Below are 21,989 nucleotides of genomic sequence, written 5' to 3'. Positions count from 1 at the left end.
ATTGGGGGAAATGTATGTGAAAGAATCTTGGTCAACTCTGTCCTTCGTCACATATTGATGATTGACCTGTCATGCAAAAGCCATACTTAGCTCTTCTCTCTTACTCCATCCTTTTTCATAACCCAATGAGGCTTAATAAATGGAATGTTGCCTTAAAGGGATCACAAAGGATAGTCACTTCATCTGGGCCAGGCTTGGGTCACTGGCAAGATAGAAGGCTTTGAATAGCAGCCCTGATTCCATATGTCGTAAGACCTCAGATGAATGGCAGCAGTCTAGGAACACACCCAGCTGCCAGGGTGTACCACTATACTGACTCTGGAATCTTGCTTGCCTTTTCATCCTTGTCTCCACCTTGGTCACCCTAATGCTTTGCCCCTGAAGGAGCAACATTTTTTTAGACTTCCTCATTGGCCTCTGGTCATGTTATTGAAAAGTAAATAGCTTCTGCTCCCCCCTACCTCAGCTTGTTTTATTCTGTCCAATCTTACACAGCAGGAATGAGTTACCTCCTCTTGTGTGTAGACTTAGTAACATCATCAGAATGGGTTTGGGGGTATTAGGGTGTTTCTCATACTTGTTTATGAGTAACTATAGACAAGTCTGATCAGTTGCTGTCCACAATTGCTGAGGAGTAACTCATTGCAGCTGTAAAGACCTGGAAGCTGTCTCTAAAACAAACATTCTATTCTATATAGAAGGGAAGAACATAAAGGAAGAAGTGTGATATAAACCTAGACAATCTGAGTTACTTGTGAAAAGAGGAAAATCCTTAGTTACAAAGTTAGCTTTGGCTTTTTGTTTGTTTCCCCGGGGTTTGGGGTGGGGGGTTGTGGCAGGCTAATTTATAATAGACCTGTTTAGCATTTAAAAGGCCCTGAGCCAGGAGGGAAGGGGATTGACTTGGGATTTGGTTTGGATTTAATCTCTCTGTGTCTGTGTGTACGTACGTGTGTACTCACACTTGGGATTGAATGCAGGACTAGGGAAGGGGATTGAGTTGGGATTTGGTTTGGAGAGTCCGTGTGTGTGTGTGTGTGTGTGTGTGTGTGTGTGTGTGTGTACGCGTGCGTGCCCGCGTGCCCACACTTGGGATTGAACGCAGGACCTCATACATACTAAGCACTAAACTGACCCAGCCTCTCTTTGTTCTCACCTAGGCAGGTGAGTATCTATAGGTGGAAGCACTGAGAAGATCTTCAGTGCCAACTGAGAAACAAAAGCCACATCTGTTCACGTTTGACTCAAAAGGATGTTGGCTAACCCAGTCTACCCTGGACTTGTTTAGGTTCATGGCAAACTAAAAGGTTCTCAAAAAATTTTGTTTCTTATCTCATTGTATTTTCCTGTATTTGTAAGATGCTGAAGTCTTTTGTCAACTAATGTGTGGGAAAGAAAGGACCTGATGCTTCCTATATTTTTCTTAGACTACCTGTGAGAATGGGAAAAAAGGACATTGATAGCATTCAGTTGTTCCCTTCCCCTTTCATATCATAGAGCCTGTGCCCTATATGAGCCTTGAGTAAAGCAGCTGGTCTTTGTTGAGGGCAATAGAGGTCAGTAAAGTACAAAGCTGGTCCCACGATAGACCTTCACAGACATTACTAATGAATCCTTTCTCTAGCCCTGACTCCCCAGCACTTGCTTGATGAGTTGGAGCTGCAAGAATGGCAGAGTTCTCATATGTGAGGCTCATCCCCAGTGTCCCCAGGGGAAATTGCAAAGAATGTTCACATTCTGGGTGCCCATAAGCAGAATTTGCCTCTAAGAGCTAAAATGGATTTAAGGACTATGTACTAATCCTGATAAGTGAAAAGTACTCACTGGATACAGTTGTAAATTGTTTAAAGCTATAAAGATGATACCCTGCTTTAACAAAACTTCAGTCAACTGAGGATGCCTGGTCTAAGAGTAGAAGAAATCTGAGTTCCTAAAATTTGATTAAGGATCTAGAACATTTTTGTTTGTTGTTTTGTTTTTTGAGCTAGGGTTTCTCCTCTGTGTTGCTTTGAAGCCTGTCCTGGAACTTGCTCTGTAGACCTGGCTGGCCTCGAGCTCACAGAGATCCACCTGCCTCTATCTCCGGAGTGCTGGGATCAAAGGCTTGTGCCACCAACGCCTGGCTCTAGAACATTCTTTATTGTAGATTTTCGTTGTATTTTTACGGACCATTCTCATTTTCTATAACCAGAACATAGAGGCAAGTTGGGAGACATTGTCTTTGTTGACTTTTTTCTTTAAAGCTTCACTCTAAAAAATGCTCTTTGGCCACAAGTGTCTGAGTCATGTGTGTCAGGAAAGAAAAGGAAGCAAATACATGTTAGCAAGCACGATCCATTATGAGTAATCTGGCCTTAGAGAGTCATTGTGGCAGGGTGAGCAACCCAGGCTGTGGGTTTGGACAGACTAGGACTTGGTCTTGGGATCATTTTCCATGGTTTAAAGGGAGCATAAGAACTCTACTGACCAGGGTTGTTCAAGGAATGAGATAGAGTTACAAAATAGTGCTGCACCTCAGGATTCAGGCAGGAGTTGTGGGGGGGGGGGTGGCAGAAAAGTTGTGGAGATGTTTTCCAGGTAGACTAAAGACTTAAATTCACCAGGGCCAAGGCATATACCAGAAGAGCCAATAATTAATACACTGACTGGCCTTAGCTGCTTGGTTTGCTACAACGGGTGAAGGAATAATACAACATTCCTTTCTCTACTGCAACACAAATTACATATGTGATGATGTGGTAACTGATCAATCAACATCAGCGCAGTACATTGCACACAGTCAATGCTGAAGGATGAGTGTAAGGAGCTGTCAAACAGGGTGGCATCCCACTGTGATCCTAGGAGAAGGACACAGTGGAATACATTTTAAAATGGTGTCAAAAGCTATGATTTCCAGTCAGTATGTGATCAGTACATATTTAACTCAGTGGTTATTTATATTGAGCACCTACCATTTTGTTGCCTGCATATGACACTACCCTGTCTCTGCAACAGCTCCACAAGATGATCTTGGTCTGCCATTGCCACCCTTTCTCAGTGCTAGTTAAGACATTTAACTGTGCACTGACCACAAGAACACACATACACATAAAATCTTGTTCCACACAGCCTTGTCTCTTTCTTTGTATTTCAGGGTGTCATACCAGAAGATGGAGCCCCAGAGTGGCCTGTGACTCAAGTCAGCTGCCCTCCCCAGACAGAACTTTGGGCCTCTGTGGAAGCCTAGGTTAAGCAGCTTTTGCTGACAACTCTTCCACAAGACCCCTTGATCCTATCACCATCGCAATCTGGAAATGGACTAAACATCCCCACCCCCAGGTGAGGGGATTGATTGAACCTCAACAGGTGCTAACAAGTTCGTTTTCCCTTGTGCTTCTCCACACATCTGACCAGGTTTCTGTTTTTACTGTGTAAAGCTAATTAAATATGGTTAATCCTGTACCCTGGAGTTCATGGAGGAGAAAACAAAGGCTAAAGGAAGATGAAGGCTGAAGTAATAATGAGAGGAACAAAGTCTATGTAAGGAGTAGAGTCAGATGCCTGCCTCTAAGGTGATCAGGTAGTCTGTTGGGAGTAAACTATAAAAGAACTTGGTATGCTGGAAGACTACAAACCTTAGACTCTTCAGCACTTTGTGACCATAAGCTATCTTCTGTGATTTTTAAATTCCATATCTGGGACCAATAAAGGCAGTTGTTGCCCAAGCCTGGCAACCTGTATGATCCCTAGAATCCATATAAGGTGAAAAAGGACAGTGGGTTCCAGAAAGTCAGCATCTGACCTCTGCAACCGTGCTGCCCACACCCACAAAGATACTTAATACCCCCTCACAATAATGACAGAAAATAAAATACCTATAGGTCTCTTAAAGCCTCTCCATCATGACTATGAAAGGTCCGTGGGATGGCCTCCACAAATAGAGCCAGTTTTATTAGAGTTGTTATATCCAGTGTTAATAACAGTATCTTGCTGCTGGTGCTCATTACCATATACCAAGCACTGAGCTATTTACATCAGATGCGCCTCAAAAATAAGAACGGATTGTTTACCTCCTCAAGACAGGGTTCTCAGTCTTAACAGCTCTTGACTGTCCTGGACCAGGCTGGCCTCGAAATCAGAGATCTGCCTTCCTCTGGCTCCCAAATACAGGGATTGAAGGAGTATGCTACCACCACTCAGCTATAGGGGGATACTTATATTCTTGATTTATAGATTAGAAAGTGGTGATTACAGAAACAGTTTACCAAAAACTACTTAGTTAATGCCACATCGAGGATTTACACTAGATGTTTCCCGCCTGCTTTAAGGATGTTTAAAAAGTGATTAAAGAAAAATTACTAACTCCCTCTCCTTTTTTTTTTTTTTTTTTTTTTTTTTTGTTTTTTTTTTTTTTTTTTTTTCCCCACTCTTTCTCTCAGGAGGTCTGCTCCTGCCGTCAAAGTTGCACCCCTTCCTGACACTTTTGGGCATCAGGCTGCCGGTGTGTGCAACGACTTCCCCCTTCCGGTCAACCGGAACCTTTCCCAGAGCAACTGCTGCTGTGGATGGGACTTGCCTCGGTGAAGTTCCTGGGGGTGGTACCCGGCTAGAGTGGCGGCTATTTTGTCCAATAGAAAGGGGTAGTATTGACTCAAGCCAATGAGGAGTCTGTTGAAGAAAAAGCGGTGATCTGAGCATGGAGGCAGCGACTTGAGGCAGAATGGGTGTTTGTTTGAGGTGGCGCCGTCTCGGGCTCCCGTTCTCGGGGTTCCGCCGCTGCGAGCTCCATACAGTGCATGAGGTATGCAAAGCTCTCAACCGTCCAGGCCAGCAGAGTCCCAGGTGCAGGCTGTCCAGCCTCCCCCGGACCCTGCAGCCCCACTCGGAAATGTGCGGTCCCCTTGAGTCCCAACCTGAGACCTAGTGTCACCTTAGGACCAACACTACTTAGACATCTACAACCCCACCACCCCCATTGCGGAATAGTGGGAATATGGCCCGAGATAACCTGATGTGTGCCTTTCTCTTCAGGCCTCTGTGCCGACTTCTCCACATTGGTTGGCAGAGCGTTTTGGCCTTTTTGAGGAGCTATGGACCGCTCAGGTGAAAAGGTTAGCAAGCATGACACAGAAGAAATCCCGGGCTATTAAGATATCACTTCCTGAAGGCCAGAAGGTAGATGCTGTTGCGTGGAACACGACCCCTTACCAACTGGCCCAGCAGATCAGGTATCAGCCATCCTCTACCTAAAAGGATTATTTTTTCTGTTCACTATTTTCTCTGCACCCGGCTAGGAAAAGGAAACATTCTTTTGTTTGTTTAAGCTTTTATTTTTCTTTGTTTCTTATTAGAAAGGTAGTGTTTGGTCAGGGAGAGGGGAATAACTCAGTTATTTAATTGCCACACAAGCATAAACACCTGAGACGTGAATTTGATCCCTGCAATCCACATAAGCGGGAGTCTGGCTCCTGCAAATTGTCCTCTGACCTCCATATACACTATAGCATATTCCCCCCTCATAAATAAATGAAATAGTAGTTTAAGTTTAAAAATAAAAAGGGTAGGTGTGGTGATATGTTATTGTAATACCTTTGGTGGATAGGCAGAGACAGGCAGATCCCTATACTGTCTGGCCAGCCAGCCTTCCCTGCTGGGGGAGCTCCTTACCAATGAGTGACCCTGTTTCTAAAAATACGGTTAATGACTCCCAAGGGAGAATACACAACTATCCCCCCCCCCAAAAAAGCATTTTTTAAAAGATTTTTTTTGTTGTGTGTGGTGGTGTAAACCTTTAATCCCAGCATTCATGAGGCAGGTGGACCTCTCAATACAAGGCCAGCCTGGTGGATATTGTGAGTTCCAGGATAACCTGGGCTGTGTAGAGAGATCCTGTCTCCAAAAAAAAGAAAACTTTTTTTTTAAACATTTAGTGTATGTGTGTGTGTCCCTGTCCATGCATGCATGCATGCATGCCATAGTGCACGTGGGGCGGTCAGAAAATAACTTTCAGGAGTAAATTCTTTCCTTCTACTATGTGGATTCCAGAGATTGAACTCAGTTCATCAGACTTGACAGCAAAACATCCTGACCCTTCAACCTCCATGTCCTGGGTTCTGAGACTATAGGTGGCCACCACCGTTCATAGTTTATGTCAGACTGGCAATCAAAGCCTGAATGCTAAGCAAGAACTCTACAGACTAAGTTAGGCTACCTATACTTTCCCCCCCAAGTTCAAGCACAATTTTATTTGACATTAAAAGAAAATAACCTTCCACTAAACAGTGGTGGCACAGTCCTTTAATTCTAGCACTTGGTAAGCAGAGACAGGTGGTTCTGTGAGTTTGAGGTCAACCTGGTCTAATTCCAGGATAGCAAAGACCATGCAGAGAAACCCTGTCTCAAAAAAAAAGGGGGGGGGTTGGGGAGGAAGGAAGGAAAGAAGGAAAAGAACGCCCTCCAGGGCAGTCAAAAGCTATAAATCTTAGCAGCTGCCTCAAGAAAATGAGGAGAGAAAGGGCAAGGGGCCCTGCTAAGTTGTCATGGATGGGAGGGGAAAGGCCATACTGTCTAAGTTGTCATGAAGTCAGAAAGAACATTCTTACTTTCTGGCCACAGAAGAGTGATCAGACACCTCATGGTGTTTAGAAGGGCTGTACTCCACACTCCCTTAATCCAGACAGTCTCATTCCTGGATGGCCTTGAATTTATAAAAACCCTCCTGCTTAAGCCTCCCAAGTGCTGGGTTACAGGGGTGGGCCACTACACTTGGATAGCCTTTCTTGCCAAGCATGGTGGTACAGGATTATAATCTTAGCATTCAGAAAGTGGAGACAAAAGATCCAGAATTCAAGGCCAGCCTGGACCTATCCTTATTTATTTTTTTAAAACGTGTGTTGGGATAAAGGTGTCAGATCTCCTGGAACTGGAGTTACAGACAGTTGTGAGCTGCCATATGGGTGCTGGGAATTGAACCTGGGTCTTCTGGAAGAGCAGCCAATGCTCTTAACCACTGAGCCATCTCTCCAGCCCCCAAGACCTATCTTTAAAAGTGGGGAAGTTCCTTGAAGATTTATCTTTATAGTTTCAGAGTCTTTGCCCTTCTATATCCATTGGGAAAAGGGATAATACATTTTATTGTTCTGAAAACTTATTTCCACTTGGCACATTTACAGTTGCTAGGTTGTTGGTCCTTTGTCTCTGTGGATTGTAGCCCTCACTTCCCTTCATCCCTGCTGCCCTCCCACTGCTACAGTTCAACACTGGCTGATACTGCATTAGCTGCTGAAGTAAATGGAGAAATTTATGATCTAGAACGACCCTTGGAAACAGACTGTCACCTCAGATTCCTGACGTTTGATTCCCCAGAAGGCAAATCGGTAAGTTTCTTCCATATAGCAAGTACAGGACTTAATTAGCAGTCTCTGTGTAGTCTGTGTAGCCCTGGCTATCCTGGAACTCCCTTTGTAAACCAGTCTGGCCTTGAACTCACAGAGATCCACCTGCCTCATTATCCCGAGTGCTGGGATTAAAGGCATCCACCACCACTGTCTGGCACTGAATGATCTTTAAACAGGAAATTCTAATTTTTTTTTTTTTTCGCCCCAGTTTCTCAATTTGCAACTGAGAGGGAGACTTAACACAGACTGAATTGACCATCTGATTAATTCTGATGAAGCTGGAGTCTTGATCAAGGCATTTACTTAGCATTATTCTATTAAGCAAATACCTTGTGCACTAGTGAGAGGGAGAGATTGGCTGAGAAACAGAAGATAATGTGCCTATTCAACTCTTCAGCTCTTGAATGTATACAGTGTAAGTCACCCAAGATATGCATTCAGTTCTCATAGATTTCCATGACTGAGAACAAAACCTAGGCCTTCTGTTTTGTTCAATTCATGTCAGCTCAGGTTTCACAGAGCTTGTTTATTAGAATCCAGCCCAAAAAAAAAAAAAAAAAATTTTTTTTTTTTTTTTTTTTTTGGTCATTTAAATTTGTGTAGTGAACAAATCCAAGAATAGTTCCATCAGAATAGATTCATGACTTGGAAAAAAAATGGCACTAAAGTGCAAAACAGAAGCTGGGGATAGCTAATGGTTGAGGTCCTGGTTTGTAGCGACACACACACAAGCAAGAAAAACAACAGCAGCAAAGCCAGAACTTAAGGAACTGCTGTTTGGTTATCGTTGTTGTTGTTTTTAAGACAGTGTTTTGCTGTGTAGCCCAAGTTCAGCCTCCAATCATAGCCTTCTGTGTGTGTGTGCCAGCACAGCTAGTTAGAACCACATTCTTTGTCAATAGTGATATGGTAAAGCTCTAACGCTTACAGGAGCAGGAAAGAAGGCCAGCGCCTCCTGCTCCTGTACCCGTGGTTCAGGAAACACACTTCTGTTCAGCAGAAGAAAAAACAATGGCTCTCTGCTTTCTTTAAAGATTTTATTTTTTGTGTACACTGCAGTGCCTGTGTGCTTGTGTGTGTTTACATATGTGCATGGTGCCCATGGAGTGTAGAAGAGGGTGTCGGAACCCCTGAAGTCGGAGTTACAGGTGGTTGTGAGCTACCTGATATGGGTGCTGGGAACCAAACCTGGTCCTCTGCAGGAGCAAGTGTTCTTAACCATTGGTGCATCTCTCCAGCCCCCCATGGAAATAACCTTCTATTCTATAGAAGATATTCTTAGAGCTCCGGGTTCTCCGTTTTGTAGCAGTCAGTCCTGTCGCAAGCACAGCAGCTTCCCAGCCAGCTGTGAGGATCGATCGCAGCAGAGTGGGGACTCAGGCAAGCAGAGCAGCGGTGAGCTCTCTTTGTTCTTCTGACTTCAGGTATTCTGGCACTCTAGTGCCCATGTTCTGGGTGCAGCAGCTGAGCAACGAATGGGTGCTGTTCTCTGCCGAGGCCCAAGTACGGAATCTGGCTTTTACCATGACTTCTTCCTGGGAAAAGAGCGGTGAGCAGTCCAAGGAAGAAGATTGATTCTGGGGTGCTTTCCAGGGCCTCAGGACAAGTTCAGTTTAGAGAAGCTGAAAGAAGTCTTCTCAGTCCAACCAGAGATGACATCCCTTCTCCAGGAGGGTTCTCTTCTGAGCTGTAAATTTGTTCGTCAAGCTTTCCTTCTCTCAGCGCACACTCTTTGCCCCCTCTCCCCTTCCTTCCCTTCCTTCCTCTCTCTGGTCCTCTTTGTAGTCCAGGCTGGTCTTGAACTCATGATCCTCCTTGCCTTGTGTATAGAGTGCTTGCCTAGCATGAGCATGGGCTTAGGGTTCAATCCTCAATTACCACACATACACAAAATTTTATGCTGGTGTGGTGATGCGGGCCTTTAAACCCAGCAATCATGAGGCAGAGGCAGATGAATCTCTATGAGTTCAAGGCCAGCCTGGTCTACAGAGTGAGTTCTAGGACAGCCAGGGTAACACAAAGAAACCCTATCTTGAAAAACAAAAACTATACTTAATTTTCTATTTTTTTTTTTTTGGTCTTGTTTTGTTTTGTTTTTTTCTGAGTTTGTCTTTGCCAGTAATTATACATTTCTTTGTCAAAGGGGAGAACTTTACTCCCTAGCTAATGTGTCATCAGTCAGCTCCAGGGGTTATCTCTGAAGAAGCAAGTCCACAAATTCCCTTTTCCAGGACAGTCCGAAGCTCAGAGCTGCCCCTTCTAGAGCAGATTTGCCAGGAGATCATAGCTGCTGCACAGCCGTTCCGGAGGCTAGAGGTTTCTCGGGATCAACTGCGCCAGCTCTTCAAGGTGAGTCGGCAGTGCACAAGAAAAATAGGATAAGATCTGGATGTCCTTGTAGCTTCATGCTCCCTTTCTGCCTTCATCTAGGATAACCACTTTAAGCTTCGTCTGATCGAGGAGAAAGTGACTGGCCCAACGGCAATAGTGTATGGGTGAGCCTTATCAAGAGTGAAGAAAACAGGGGAGCTGTGAGGAGGCCACAATCGGGGTAAAGGAAGGGTGATCCAGATAGTCTCTATTGCTCTAGAAAAAGAAATGGGAAGAGGAATTTGCTTTTATCTGTCATTGCTGTCTCTGTCAGCAAAACAGTTTCTTCCTCCACACCTTGTCTGTCAGTTGCAGGCCTTGAAAGGGAGAAAACTAAACAGGAGAACCTGGGCAGCACTAACTAGCCTCTTTGTCTCAGGTGTGGCATGTCAGTTGATCTTTGCCGGGGACCCCATCTTCGGCACACCGGACAGATTGGAGCACTGAAGCTGCTGACGGTGAGCTGTGGGTGCATAGATGCCCTGTTTCTCAGGAGAAAGGTGCAGAGTGGAATGGAGACTTTCTCCAACCCCCTTCTCTGCCCTCATGGCTAATGAGGGCATCTGGAAGAAAGTTTCCTCCATTCTGGAATCTTAAAGTTTCGTGGCAGGGTCCAGAATTCAATTTAGACTCCCTAGTCTGGGTCTGGATTAAGGGAAATGAAGCAAGATCATGAGCCGGCTATACATACAGTGTCATATGAGGAGGACCTTGTCCAGTAGAGAGGTGCTCCTGTTTGACAGATACTAGGGAGAGCACGCAAGACAAGGGCATGCCTTCCATGAAAGTGCTCTTCCTAGACATTGTGTTACTGGATGGAATGGAAGGTAGCAAGAGACAGGCAGATGTGTAGGAAGAAACCTGAAAATTGTGCCATATGCACAGTCTCATTCTGGTACTAATGAGGTGTGTGGTTGACCAAATATCCTTACCTGTTGCTCCTATCTATAAAACGAGACTGACTATTCCTGTACCGCTGGTAAAGCCACACCATAGAAGTGAAGCCAGCTAGCAAGCACAGAAGAGAGTGTTTAAGGAAAAGGCTCTAAATTGTCAGTTCTTTCAAGCTAGGCATGCTAGTACATGCCTGTGATCCCAGCACTTGGAAAATGGAGGCAGGAGTTCAAGGTTATCCTTGAGCGAGCATCACCTCTGATGTCACCTTTGACTACTTGAAACCTGACTTTAAAACAGCAGCAAAGGTTCTTATTAATACTGCTAAAGAGCAAGCAGGGGTATTTGAATTTCATATGGCTAGGAGTAGGATGGGGTGCGGAAGGTTGACTTTTTTAGCAGCTGAATGGCATAATAATAGGGAATGGTGGACAGTCTGACATTTGACCATAGTTTAGTTTTCTCCTAAACAGTCATTAATTAGGAGGTAGAACTAAGCATAAGGGTACTGGCAGGGCAAGGAGAATGCAGAGAAAAAGTAGGCTGCATGAGATTACATCTGACCAGGATGCACAGAAGGTCTGATCCAGGTGATGCAAAGGATGAAGATACCACCCTCCTGGTACTGATGGTGGGAAAGTAATGAGAGAAGAACAGTGGTGACCTCTGAACCAAGAGCATCATAGAGGCGTGACAGAAAGGACGATGCCTCCAGTACTCTTCATCTTCCATCCCTCTGCTCTCTCACAGAACTCCTCAGCCTTGTGGAGGTCCTCAGCAGCTCCAGAAACACTGCAGAGAGTGTCAGGCATTTCTTTCCCCAAAGCAGAGTTACTGAGGGACTGGAAAGCACAGAGGGAGGAAGCAGAGCTCAGAAACCACAGACGCATCGGGAAGGTACAGAGCACCGAAGAACGGGAACCATGGTGATTAGAGTGAAATGGGAAGGAATGGGAGCGGACTTTTTGTCGGTCTTTTTTGTCTTGATTTTTGTTTCAGTTTTATTTTTTTATTTTATTATTATTTTTTTTTTTAGACAGGGTCTCATGTAGCCTGGGCTGTCTTCCTGTGATAGCCAAACACCTGGCCCTCCTGCCTCTACATCCAAGTACTAGGAATACAGACCAAACAAACAACCACAGCTGGCCAAAGAATGTGATTGTGAATTTGTCCGAGGTTCAGCTAATGCAGGGGCAGCTGTGTCATTTGCTTCTTTAGTTCCAAAGCCCTCCCCTCCTTGATTGACACGTAATATTCTTTCCCAGGAACAGGAGCTCTTCTTCTTCCATGAACTGAGCCCTGGGAGCTGCTTTTTCCTGCCTCGAGGGACAAGAGTCTACAATGCCCTGGTGGCTTTCATCAGGGTGAGCAGGGCACATGTGCGGGGAAAGGAATAGGGCCGAGAATAAACCAAGGTGTTTGAATTTGGCTCAAGCATGGTAGTGCATGGCGGTAGTCCCAGCACAAAAGAGTAAGTTTGAGGACAGCCTGGGTCACAGCATGATCCTGTGTCATAGGAGAAGAACATAAACTTTATATAATCCTGGTGACTTTTAAAAAGGTATTGCTGTTGTGTCATCTACATGAAGCAGCTTAGAGTCGAAATGGCATTTAATCGCTTGTGGCTGTGGTCAGCATGGTCTGAGTCCTCTGTCTCCTCTCCTTCCAGTTACATTGACATTTGGTGTCTGTATCCACCCTTGCAGGCTGAGTACGCCCACCGTGGTTTCTCAGAGGTGAAAACTCCCACGCTGTTTTCTACAAAACTCTGGGAACAGTCAGGGCACTGGGAACATTATAGGGCAGATATGTTTTCCCTGAAGCCCCCAGGCAGTAATGGCCCAGACATCTCTCAGAGTGACCACCCTGCCAGGTGTCCCAAAGACACACTTGCTCTCAAGCCCATGAACTGTCCTGCACACTGGTGAGTTGGGAAGCCTGGCTCCTCCTGGGGCTGGGACATCAGGTCACAAAAATGTGAGGTAGTAGAAAGTTCCTTGGAAAGAATATTGGGGCATCTGATTTGGGTCTTGAATCCACCTCCAGTAGATTCAAGTTTACCCAAGTGTATTTTGGGAAATTATTCCATTTCTTGGGCCTTTGTTTTATTGAGCAATGTACCCATCACAGAATATGGACACAGTAAATGATGCCTGCTCTTGTGTAATAGGCTCTCACTCTGCAGCTCCAGCTGGTCCCAGACTCACTACATAGACCAGGCTGGCCTCAAACTCAGAGATCCACTTGTCTCTGTCTGGTGGTATTAAAGGCTGACATGCCCTGCTGAAATTTGACCTTTGACCTGACACTAATGATAGGATTAGCAGGATTCAGTGGGAGAGTGTGCTAAGAGGGGGTGGAGCTAGTATTGCATGGTGGCACACAGCTTTAAGCTCAGAACTGGGGAGGCAAAGGCAGAAAGTTCATGAGTTTAAGGCCAGCCTAGGCTACATAGCAAAGTAAGCCGGGGCTACTTAGTAAGACCATGGCTCTTTTTCCCTTTGGCCCTAACCCCTTCCCATCCCAACCTCAGCCTGATGTTCGCCCACCGGCCCAGATCCTGGCGGGAACTGCCTGTGCGACTGGCCGATTTTGGAGTCCTGCATCGTGCTGAGGCCTCTGGCAGTCTGGGAGGATTAACACGCCTCTGGCGATTCCAACAGGACGATGCTCACATCTTCTGTGCACCAAATCAGGTGGCTTTCCTTGTTCTTCAAAGCATCAACTTCCTTTGCCCCTTCACGTAACCCAGGGTCTTACGGAGTCTCAAATGTACTGTGTAGCTGAGGATGACTTTGAACTTGTAGTCCTCCTGCCTCTTGAGTGCTGCAATTGCTGGTGTGTGCTATCATGCTTGGTTCATTTGGTGCTAGGAATCAAACTCAGGGTGTCATGCATGCTAGCCAGGCTCCATCTGCAGGCCCCAGGTGCCTTCTTATACTATGGTGTAGCTGCCCTTCTGGTCCTGACCTGTCTGTCGTGTCCTGTTCTGTTTGTGTCCTCCCCCCCCCACCCCCACCCTGTCTCCATTTTTCCCAAAACTACCCATCACCTCGGATTTCTAGTTGGAATACAACTGACATCCTGACTTCCTATCTCTAGCTGGAAGCAGAGATCCGAGGCTGCCTTGATTTCCTCCGATCTGTTTATGCTGTTCTTGGTTTTTCCTTCCACCTGGCTTTATCTACTCGGCCATCTGGCTACCTAGGAGAGCCTCACCTGTGGGACCAGGCTGAGCAGGTGAGTAGGACAAAGGGAAGCAAAGCACATAAACTGATCTATAATAGAGAGGGAGGGGATATGGTAGCCAAGATCTTCAGATAAAGGCACAAGGTATGGCTGTTAATTTTCATGGACCAGCAGGTTATCTTGCTCATTAGTTTCCTATATACTCTTCTCATCTTGTTCTCTCTAAGGTCCTACAACAAGCCTTGGAGGAATTTGGAGAACCCTGGGATCTTAACCCTGGAGACGGCGCTTTCTATGGGCCTAAGGCAAGCTGGAACTACACTTAAGAGTTGTCTTTAGTCTGCTTCTTTAAGTTGTACTTACAAAGAACTGATTTAAAACTTGTGTAGGATGTAAAAAAGAACAGTACGCTTCTGCCATGTGTGGCTGAGAGTTTCATAAAGGCTGCAGTAGGTAAATGGGCCCTGTCAGCCCAGTGGGCCTGTGCTGGTCAGCTCCTGTGAGAGTGCCACGGGTGTAGCACTAGTCACAGTTTAGGAAAGACCTCCTTCAGCAGTCAGTTTCCAGTCTACTCAAGGAGAGCTCTCTCTGGGAGGGAGTGGTGTGGGCAGAGGCTGGAGGATGGGGTACAAATCCCCATAGCAAGTTAGAAGAAATGAAAAAGTATAGGGCAAAAAGGACTTGGTGTATGTCTGCTGTTTGACACAAAGGCTGTTAGAAGCTGCTGTGGACACTGAACTGTAATTGCAGCTACTTGGGGAGGTTTAGGAAGGATCATTTGAGCTCTGGAATTTCAGGCCAGGGTGGCAAAAAAAGACCTGATCTCAAAACCAGGTCAGTAAGAACAATTGACAAGTTGCACCGTCCCTGGACTTGCTTCCCTGCACCACAAGAAGAAAGCTAAGGCAGCGAGGCTGCCTTCGGGTGTAGATGTGGTGACACCTGTTTTGTTTTCCTGGGTGGTCTCATGTGAGCACAGATTGCTTTAGAACTTTATATACTTAGTTTTGTTTTTTTTTCAAGACAGGGTTTCTCTGTGTAGCCCACTCTGTGTAACTCACTCTGTAGACCAGGCTACCCTCGAACTCAGTGGTTCACCTGCCTCTGCCTCCCAAGTGCTGGGATTAAAGGTGTGTGACATCACTGCCTGGCCTGTTTGGAACTTTTTCTGTAGCTAGACTGCCCTCCACCTCCTGCCTCTGCCTCCCCTGTGCCAGGATGACATGTGTGCTCTACCACACCCAGCTTGGGTATTGGGTTTATTCAGTTTTGTTTTTCCAGTTTTTGTTTGTTTGTTTGTTTGTATTGTTCTTTTTTAAAGATTTATTTATTTCTGGGGATTAGAGAGATCATTCAGCAGTTAAAAGCACTTGCTGCTTTTGCAGAGGATTTGAATTCAGTTCCAAACACTGGTATGTTGGCTCACAACCATACATTATAAATCCAGTTTCAGGGGAGTGAATACCCTCTTCTGACTTCTGCAGATACCAGCCATACATGTGTGCACATACATATATGCAGATAAAACACAAATTCACATAAATAAAAATAAAATAGTCTAAAAAAATTTTTTTAAGGTTTAACTAAATCGGGTGGTGGTGGTACACACCTTTAATCCCAGCATTCAGGAAGCAGATAGATCTTTGTTAGTTCAAGGCCAGCCTGTTCTACAGAATGAATTCTAGGACAGCCAATGCTACACAAAGAAACCATGTGAATGAAAACCAAAAGAAGAAAAAATAATAAACAAATAAATAAAATAAAATATATCTAAGCTGAGCATTGGTGGCGCACACCTTTAGCACCAGCCCTTTGGAGGCAGAAGCCTGTGAGTTCGAGACCAGCCTGGTCTACAAGAGCTAGTTCCAGGGCAGCCTCCAAAATCACAGAGAAACCCTGTCTTGAAAAACAAAACAAAACAAAATGTATCTAGGAGCTGGAAAGATGTCTCATAGGTTAAGAGCGCTGTTTGCTCTTCCAAAGGTCTTGAATTCAATTCTCAGCAACCACATGGTGGCTCACAACCATCTGTAATGAGATCTGGTGCCCTTTTCGGTGTTCAGGCACACATGCAGCCAGAACACCGTATATATAATAAGTAAATAAAACTCTTTTAAAAAGAAAGATGTATCTATAGCCAGGCATAGTAGCCCATACCTTTAATCCCACTAGCAGAGGCAGGTAGACTTCTGTGAATTCAAGGCCAGCCTGGTCTACATATTGAGTTTAGGCTAATGAGGGCTACATAGTGAGACCTTGTCTCAAAAACAACTTTGGAACCTGCATGGTGGAAGGCAAGAACCAACTCCCAAAAGTTGTCATCTGCCTTCTACATTTTCATCCCGTACACATACATATACACAAGTGTAAAAAAAAAAAGACTGAATAATCTTGGTACATACCTATAACCCCAACACTCAGAAAACTAAGACAGGAGGATCTTGAGTTCAAAGCCACCCCAAGTCATATAACAAAACCTTGTCTTAAAATACTAGGGGGAAAAGAATTTGGCTCTTAAAAAGTCAGAGTTGGAGGCTGGGAGTTGGTGGCGCACACCTTTCATCCCAGCACTTGGGAGGCAGAGCAGGCAGATCTCAGTATGTTCAAAGCTTGGTCTACAAAGCAAGTTTCAGGACAGTCAAAACTGTTACCCAGAGAAACCCTGTCTTGAAAAACAAAAACAAACAAACAAACAAACAAACAAAACCAAAAAAAATTAAAAATCCAGAGTTGGGGACCTGATGTGGTGGTGTAATGCATGCCTTAATCCTGGCACTTTAATCTCTGTGGGTTCGGGGCTACATAGTGAGACCCTGTCTCAAAAAACACCCACCAAACCACAAGAACAAAAAACAGAGTTGGGCCTGATGGCTCAGTAGCTTAGAGCACCTGCTGGTCCTTCAGAGGACCTGAGTTTGCTGCCCAGTGCCCTACGAAGCAGCTCACAACTGCCAAACTACAGTGCCAAGGGATCTGGCACCCTCTCCCAGCCTCCGTGGTCATACACACAAATGGCATTCACTATACAGGCACACTAATAAAAAATGAATCTTAGGCTGGCCTTGAACTCGCAGAGGTCTATCTGCCTCTGCCTTTGGAGTGCTGGGAGTAAAGGTGTGTACCACCAACGCCTGGCTGATAATAAATCTTTTTTTGTTGGTGGTGTTTTTGTTTGTTTTTGGGGGCACAGAGTTTCTCTGTGTAGCCCTGGTTGTTCTGAAACTAGCTCTGAAGAACAGGCTGACCTTGAACTCAGAGATCCACCTGCCTTCTGAGTGCTAGTTTTAAAGGTGTGTGCCAACCTGCCTGGTTAAAGATAACACTTTAAAAGAATTAAAAAAAAAATATTTATTTTACATTCTAATCACAGTTTTCCCCCTCTCCAAGAGATAACTTTTTTTTTTTTTTTTTTTTTTAATTTTAAGTCAGAGGCATTTAAGTGAGGGCTTGACACTATTCTTTTTGTTACTAAAAAATTCAAAAAGTTAAATACTGCTCCCAGGTTACAGAGTTAGTAGTCAGTGATAAACTTTGAATTTTGTTAAATCTAAGATACTGTTTTATTTAAAGGGGGCTGGAGAGATGGTTCTGAGATAGAGGGCTTGCTGTGCAACCATGAGGACCTGAGCTTGGAACCCAGCACACAGCACACTTAAGCTAACTGTGATCTCTGGGGCGTGGAGATAGGAAGATCACTGGGGCGTGCCAGCTGTCAGCCTGGGTGGGGGGGCCTCCAGGTTCAGGGAGAGATCCTCCTTATCTGTGATTAGATACTCTTAACAAAAACTACTTAAGGGAGAAGGGGCTGACGCTGACTCACAGTTGAGGGGTATAGCCCTGATGAAGCTGTTAATTTCACTGCACCCACGAGCAAGAACACAGAGCAATGGATGGGCCCAGGGCTGAACTCAGGTTCTCCATTTTATGCAGTTTACGGCCCTTCACAGGGAATGGCCCCACACACAGTCCCCCACAGGCATGCTCAGAGGCCTGTCTCCTAGGCCAGTCTAGGTCCCATCAAGTTGACAGTTGACATTTACTATTACACCGCCTCAAGGAAATAAGGCCAGAGAACAGTAGAAGACCCAAGGTAAGCTTCTCTAGCCTCGTGCACACATGTGTATACACAGGCATACACACATTAAAAAAAGAAGCCTGGTAGTAGCGGTGCATGCCTTTAACTCAGCACTCTGGAGGCAGAGGCAGGAGGATCTCTGAGTTTGAGGCCAGCCTGGTCTACAGAGTGAGTTCCAGGACAGCCTCCAAAGCTACACAGAGAAACCCTGTCTCAAAAAGAAAGAAAAGAAAAACTTATGGCCAAGAGAGGAAAGAATTTGAGAATCCCTAAGGAAAATAAGGCAAAATGCTGATCAGGGCAGCCCAGGGATTGCAGGGGACCAGCTGACTCTTGAAACTGATTTCCATAGCAGCATCAGTCTCTGCTTTGGCATGTGACATGTTAGGTGGCACTGAGCAGTTCTTCTGTAAGGCTAAGGAGGTAGAACAGAAGACTGAGTAGGATTTGCCACATTGATTGGACAGCAAAACAACAACAGAAATGAAGGGAACTAGAAAAGATTACAGCTGAGTAGAGTGGTAGAGGGGGCAATGGGCCTATGGACGAGAAAAAGGAGCTGCAGATCCAGTGATAGGAGTGTGGGCTGCAAGAGTAGCCGGACCGAGTGGTAGACGCTGAGGGAGATAACAGTTAGGGGGTAGGTGTCTAAGATGAGGGATTTGGGGAAGTGGAGAGGAGGGAAGGAGTATGGGCCATTGGGGTCAGCTCTCCATATACATAGCCTGTGACATGGGTGGCAGAAGGGCTAGCTGCTGAAGATGCTGGGTACTGCTGGGTCTGATTTCTCTCACCCGTCCCCTCTCTTCTCTAGATTGATGTGCACCTGCACGATGCCTTGGGCCGGCCCCATCAATGTGGAACCATCCAGCTTGACTTCCAGCTGCCACTGAGATTTAACCTACAGTACAAGGGGTACAGAGCCCTGCTGCAGCCCTGTCTGCTTTTGGCCACTCCCCAGACTAGTCTACCCCACCCCATCAGAGGTGTTTCTTGGTGACTGGGAGGTGATTTGGTATGCTCCGTTTGTGGCACTTCATCCCTTTCCCCTTTCCCTTCCAAGGCAGGACGGGGCCCTGGAGCATCCGGTCCTTATCCACCGAGCAGTGCTTGGTTCTGTGGAGAGGATGTTGGGAGTGCTGGCGGAAAGCTGTGGGGGAAAATGGTGAGTCACTCATACCAGAGTTCCGTCCTTCTCTCCAGCCACATAGTTTCTGCCTTAGGGTCTGACCTTATCCTGCAGTCAAATGAATAATTTCCTCCTGTATTTTCCCAACAGGCCCCTATGGCTGTCCCCATTCCAGGTGGTAATCATCCCTGTGGGGACAGAGCAAGAGGACTATGCCAGGCAGGTGAGTTGAGGGCAGGGAAAGAGCAAAAACAGGAACAGTAGTGAATCTAACCCCTACCGTTTGTCAAGAGAGGCTCTGCAGGGTAGTAGGAAGGGCTTGATGGCAGTTGGCCTGTGTGCTTAACATTCTGCATCTCAGAAACAAAACCAACTCCTGCTTTGTGTGTGTGATAAGCATGTTAATAGGTGCTTAATATTGCCAACAGAGCACAACGATGTTGGTTTAGTTTTCCTTCCTAGAGAGAATTGATGACCCGGAGTAGTAGCACATATAGCACCAGTACTTGGGAAGCTGAGGCAGAAGCGTCACAAGTTTGAGTCCAGCCTGGGCTTCAAAGTGAGACCCTTTTTCAAAAGTTAGAGGTGGGGCCTAGGCATGTAGTTCAGTCGGTAACATATTTACCTGCTATGTACAAAGCAGTGGGCTCAGTCCCCAGCACACCAGCCAGGCGCATACCTGCAATCCTACCGCTTAGGAGGCAGAAACAGAAGCATCTGCAAAGTCCATGTTCATCACCGCTTCATAGCCTGAGATTCGTGAAGTTGTCTTTTAAGGAAATTAAGAATATGGAAAGTACTAGAGTTAGTTATACAGCTGGTTGGGACAGTGGGTACCCACCTAACAGCAAGCAGAGCCCAGAGAATAATTGAGGGTTCATTCAGTGAGAAGTTCACGGATGTTGTAGATCAGGGATGGGACAGAGGCCTCGGTGTCTCAGAAGAGAGTCTGGTGGGGCATGACACAAGCAGCTGTCGCAGCCCAAGCTTCTATTGAAATTTACCGGCTGGGTGATGGTGGCACACACCTTTGATCCCAGTACTCGGAAGGCAGAGGCAGGTGAGTCAAAGGTCAGCCTGGTCTACAGAGTGAGTTCCAGGACAGCCAGAGATAGATAGAGAGACCCTGTCTCAAAAAAAGAAAGAAGAAATTTACTCATCACAAAATCTGTGTTCCAGGTACAACAATGCCTGCAGGCTGCAGGGCTTGTCAGTGACCTCGATGCTGACTCTGGACTGACCCTCAGCAGGAGAGTCCGCCGGGCCCAGCTTGCCCACTACAATTTTCAGTTTGGTAAGAGAGGTTAGCTTTGGACCTCAGAGCCCCAGGCTCTGCATTCTCTGTATTAAGTCTATTGTTTGGCTCTGTGTACATTGAATTAATTGGGGCTCATTACCTGGGCTGGGTAGGAGCCTGACTAATCTGCCTCCCTTCCATTACTCCTTCCCACAACCTCTTCCATTCCTCGGAACAGTTTTCTTCTCATTAACCCTACCCTAGGATGTTTCTGTTAATTAACCAAGCCAGCATCAGAGAGAAAGGGACAATAGAGGGGTAGGAATACTTGAAGCCAGGCATGGTAGGCATACCTGTAATTCCAGGATTTGGGAGATGCATGCAGAAGGGCCAAGAGTTTGAAGCCGGTTTGGGCTGTATACAGCAAGATTATCAATAAACCGAGAGCTGGAGCATGAGTTTGATCCCAACACCAAAAAAACCAACTGTGCCATTAATGAATTAGCCTTGTTTATTGTTGTGTGGGTGGAGGCAGCTCTAGGGGACAAGAAATGCCTTAAGGAAGGAAGTTGCTCCTGACTGTTGGGTCTCTCTGAAGGCAAGAAGCAGAAGTTCCCCAGCCAGACCGTCTGATTGGGAATCACGGAGGCCACTTGCCTTGCCCGCACTAAGAGCGAGCTATGCCACGGCCCCTCCCTGACCCCTCACACCCACTCCCCCACCTCCACCCCCCCTCCACCTTCCTGTATTGTACCCACCCCCCAGATCATACACATACGTTTTTCTTTGTGTGTGGCTCTCCAGCTGTTTGTCTTTGACCGGCAGTGGTAAGGGGAATGGAGCCTGGACCATTCCCTATCTCCTCAGAATGTACAGACAGCAGCAGAGCAAGCACAACTAAATGTGTGCTTCTTTAAGCCGTGTCTAGCCTCTGCCCCCACCCTTCCTAAAGATGCAGGACTCAAGTTTCTGCAAAGCAAAAGGAAATCCTCCATGGGGTGGATTTTTCCCGGGTCTGCAGTTCTTTCCTCCTTCTGCAGTGGTCGGCCAGAGAGAGCAGAGTAAGAGAACAGTGAACATACGGACTCGAGATAACCGACAGCTCGGGGAGCGAGGCTTGGCTGAGTCTGTGCAGAGGCTGTTGGAGTTACAGAACGCCAGGGTCCCCAATGCCGAAGAAATGTTCTGAGGTGGTTCACTGGTGAGGAACAGACTTATGAGAGCTGTCTCTCCCTTACCATGGGAGATCCCAACCCAACTGGCAACCCAGAATGTCCCAGACTCCTCAGATAGCTTTCCTGAAAATGCACTTGGTTTGGGGGCTCTGCCCAGGAAGGAATGTTGTACTGTTTGCACAGGAGGAGAATAAAAAATAAACTTGAAAGTAAACTGTGTCTTCCTCTGGCTCCTGTGTTGTCCTCCTCTTGCCCCAAGGCTAAGGAAAAGGAAAAGCGGTACTGAGGAACTGCCTGAGGCAGCCATTCCCCCACCCTTGAGTAAAACCCTCAGTGCCATTTCCCCACTCCCACTGAGGAGATTGTCAGATCCCTTCTCTACGGAGGACAGTATACAGACGGAGAAGTGAGGCACAAATTGATTCACATATCAACTTGCTCCATGCTTCTCTGCCTCAGCTTTGGGGTCCTGTGAATGCTCCTTCCCATCACCTCCATTACTCCCAACCTTCCAAGGAGGCTCCAGGATGAGTTTGAGGGGAGT

General features: G+C 46.1%; 1 protein-coding gene across 2 annotated transcripts; it reads left to right on the top strand.

The window, feature by feature from the left end:
- The first annotated feature begins 4,636 nt into the window (after positions 1-4,636).
- On the top strand, positions 4,637-21,659 carry Tars2 (threonyl-tRNA synthetase 2, mitochondrial). Of its 2 annotated transcripts, XM_051199029.1 has the most exons (18): positions 4,637-4,780; positions 5,011-5,207; positions 7,232-7,355; positions 8,801-8,925; positions 9,608-9,725; positions 9,807-9,871; positions 10,126-10,204; positions 11,391-11,537; positions 11,906-12,004; positions 12,347-12,564; positions 13,174-13,336; positions 13,743-13,880; positions 14,057-14,134; positions 18,719-18,819; positions 18,968-19,069; positions 19,184-19,256; positions 20,213-20,327; positions 21,311-21,659. In XM_051199029.1, the coding sequence occupies exons 1-18, from the start codon at positions 4,700-4,702 to the stop codon at positions 21,457-21,459; spliced, it is 2,172 nt and encodes a 723-aa protein (XP_051054986.1). In that variant the 5' UTR covers positions 4,637-4,699; the 3' UTR covers positions 21,460-21,659. The 2 variants fall into 2 exon arrangements, with proteins under 2 accessions (XP_051054986.1, XP_051054987.1); XM_051199030.1 differs by lacking the exons at positions 4,637-4,780; positions 7,232-7,355 and having other exon boundaries at positions 5,071-5,207.
- Positions 21,660-21,989: the final 330 nt, after the last annotated feature.

This window comes from Phodopus roborovskii, unplaced genomic scaffold, assembly GCF_943737965.1.
Source record: "Phodopus roborovskii unplaced genomic scaffold, PHOROB, whole genome shotgun sequence".
NCBI classification, from domain to species: domain Eukaryota; kingdom Metazoa; phylum Chordata; class Mammalia; order Rodentia; family Cricetidae; genus Phodopus; species Phodopus roborovskii.
The sequence above is the reverse complement of the archived record's forward strand: the minus strand, read 5'-3'. Positions and strand labels throughout refer to the sequence as shown.

Excerpts from the sequence above, each read along its gene's own strand:
- Tars2 (XM_051199029.1), top strand. The coding sequence starts at position 4,700 with ATGGGTGTTTGTTTGAGGTGGCGCCGTCTCGGGCTCCCGTTCTCGGGG. Across the intron at positions 8,926-9,607 it reads TTCTTCCTGGGAAAAGAGCG|GACAGTCCGAAGCTCAGAGC; the intron begins GTGAGCAGTCCA and ends TCCCTTTTCCAG. Across the intron at positions 11,538-11,905 it reads ACCACAGACGCATCGGGAAG|GAACAGGAGCTCTTCTTCTT; the intron begins GTACAGAGCACC and ends ATTCTTTCCCAG.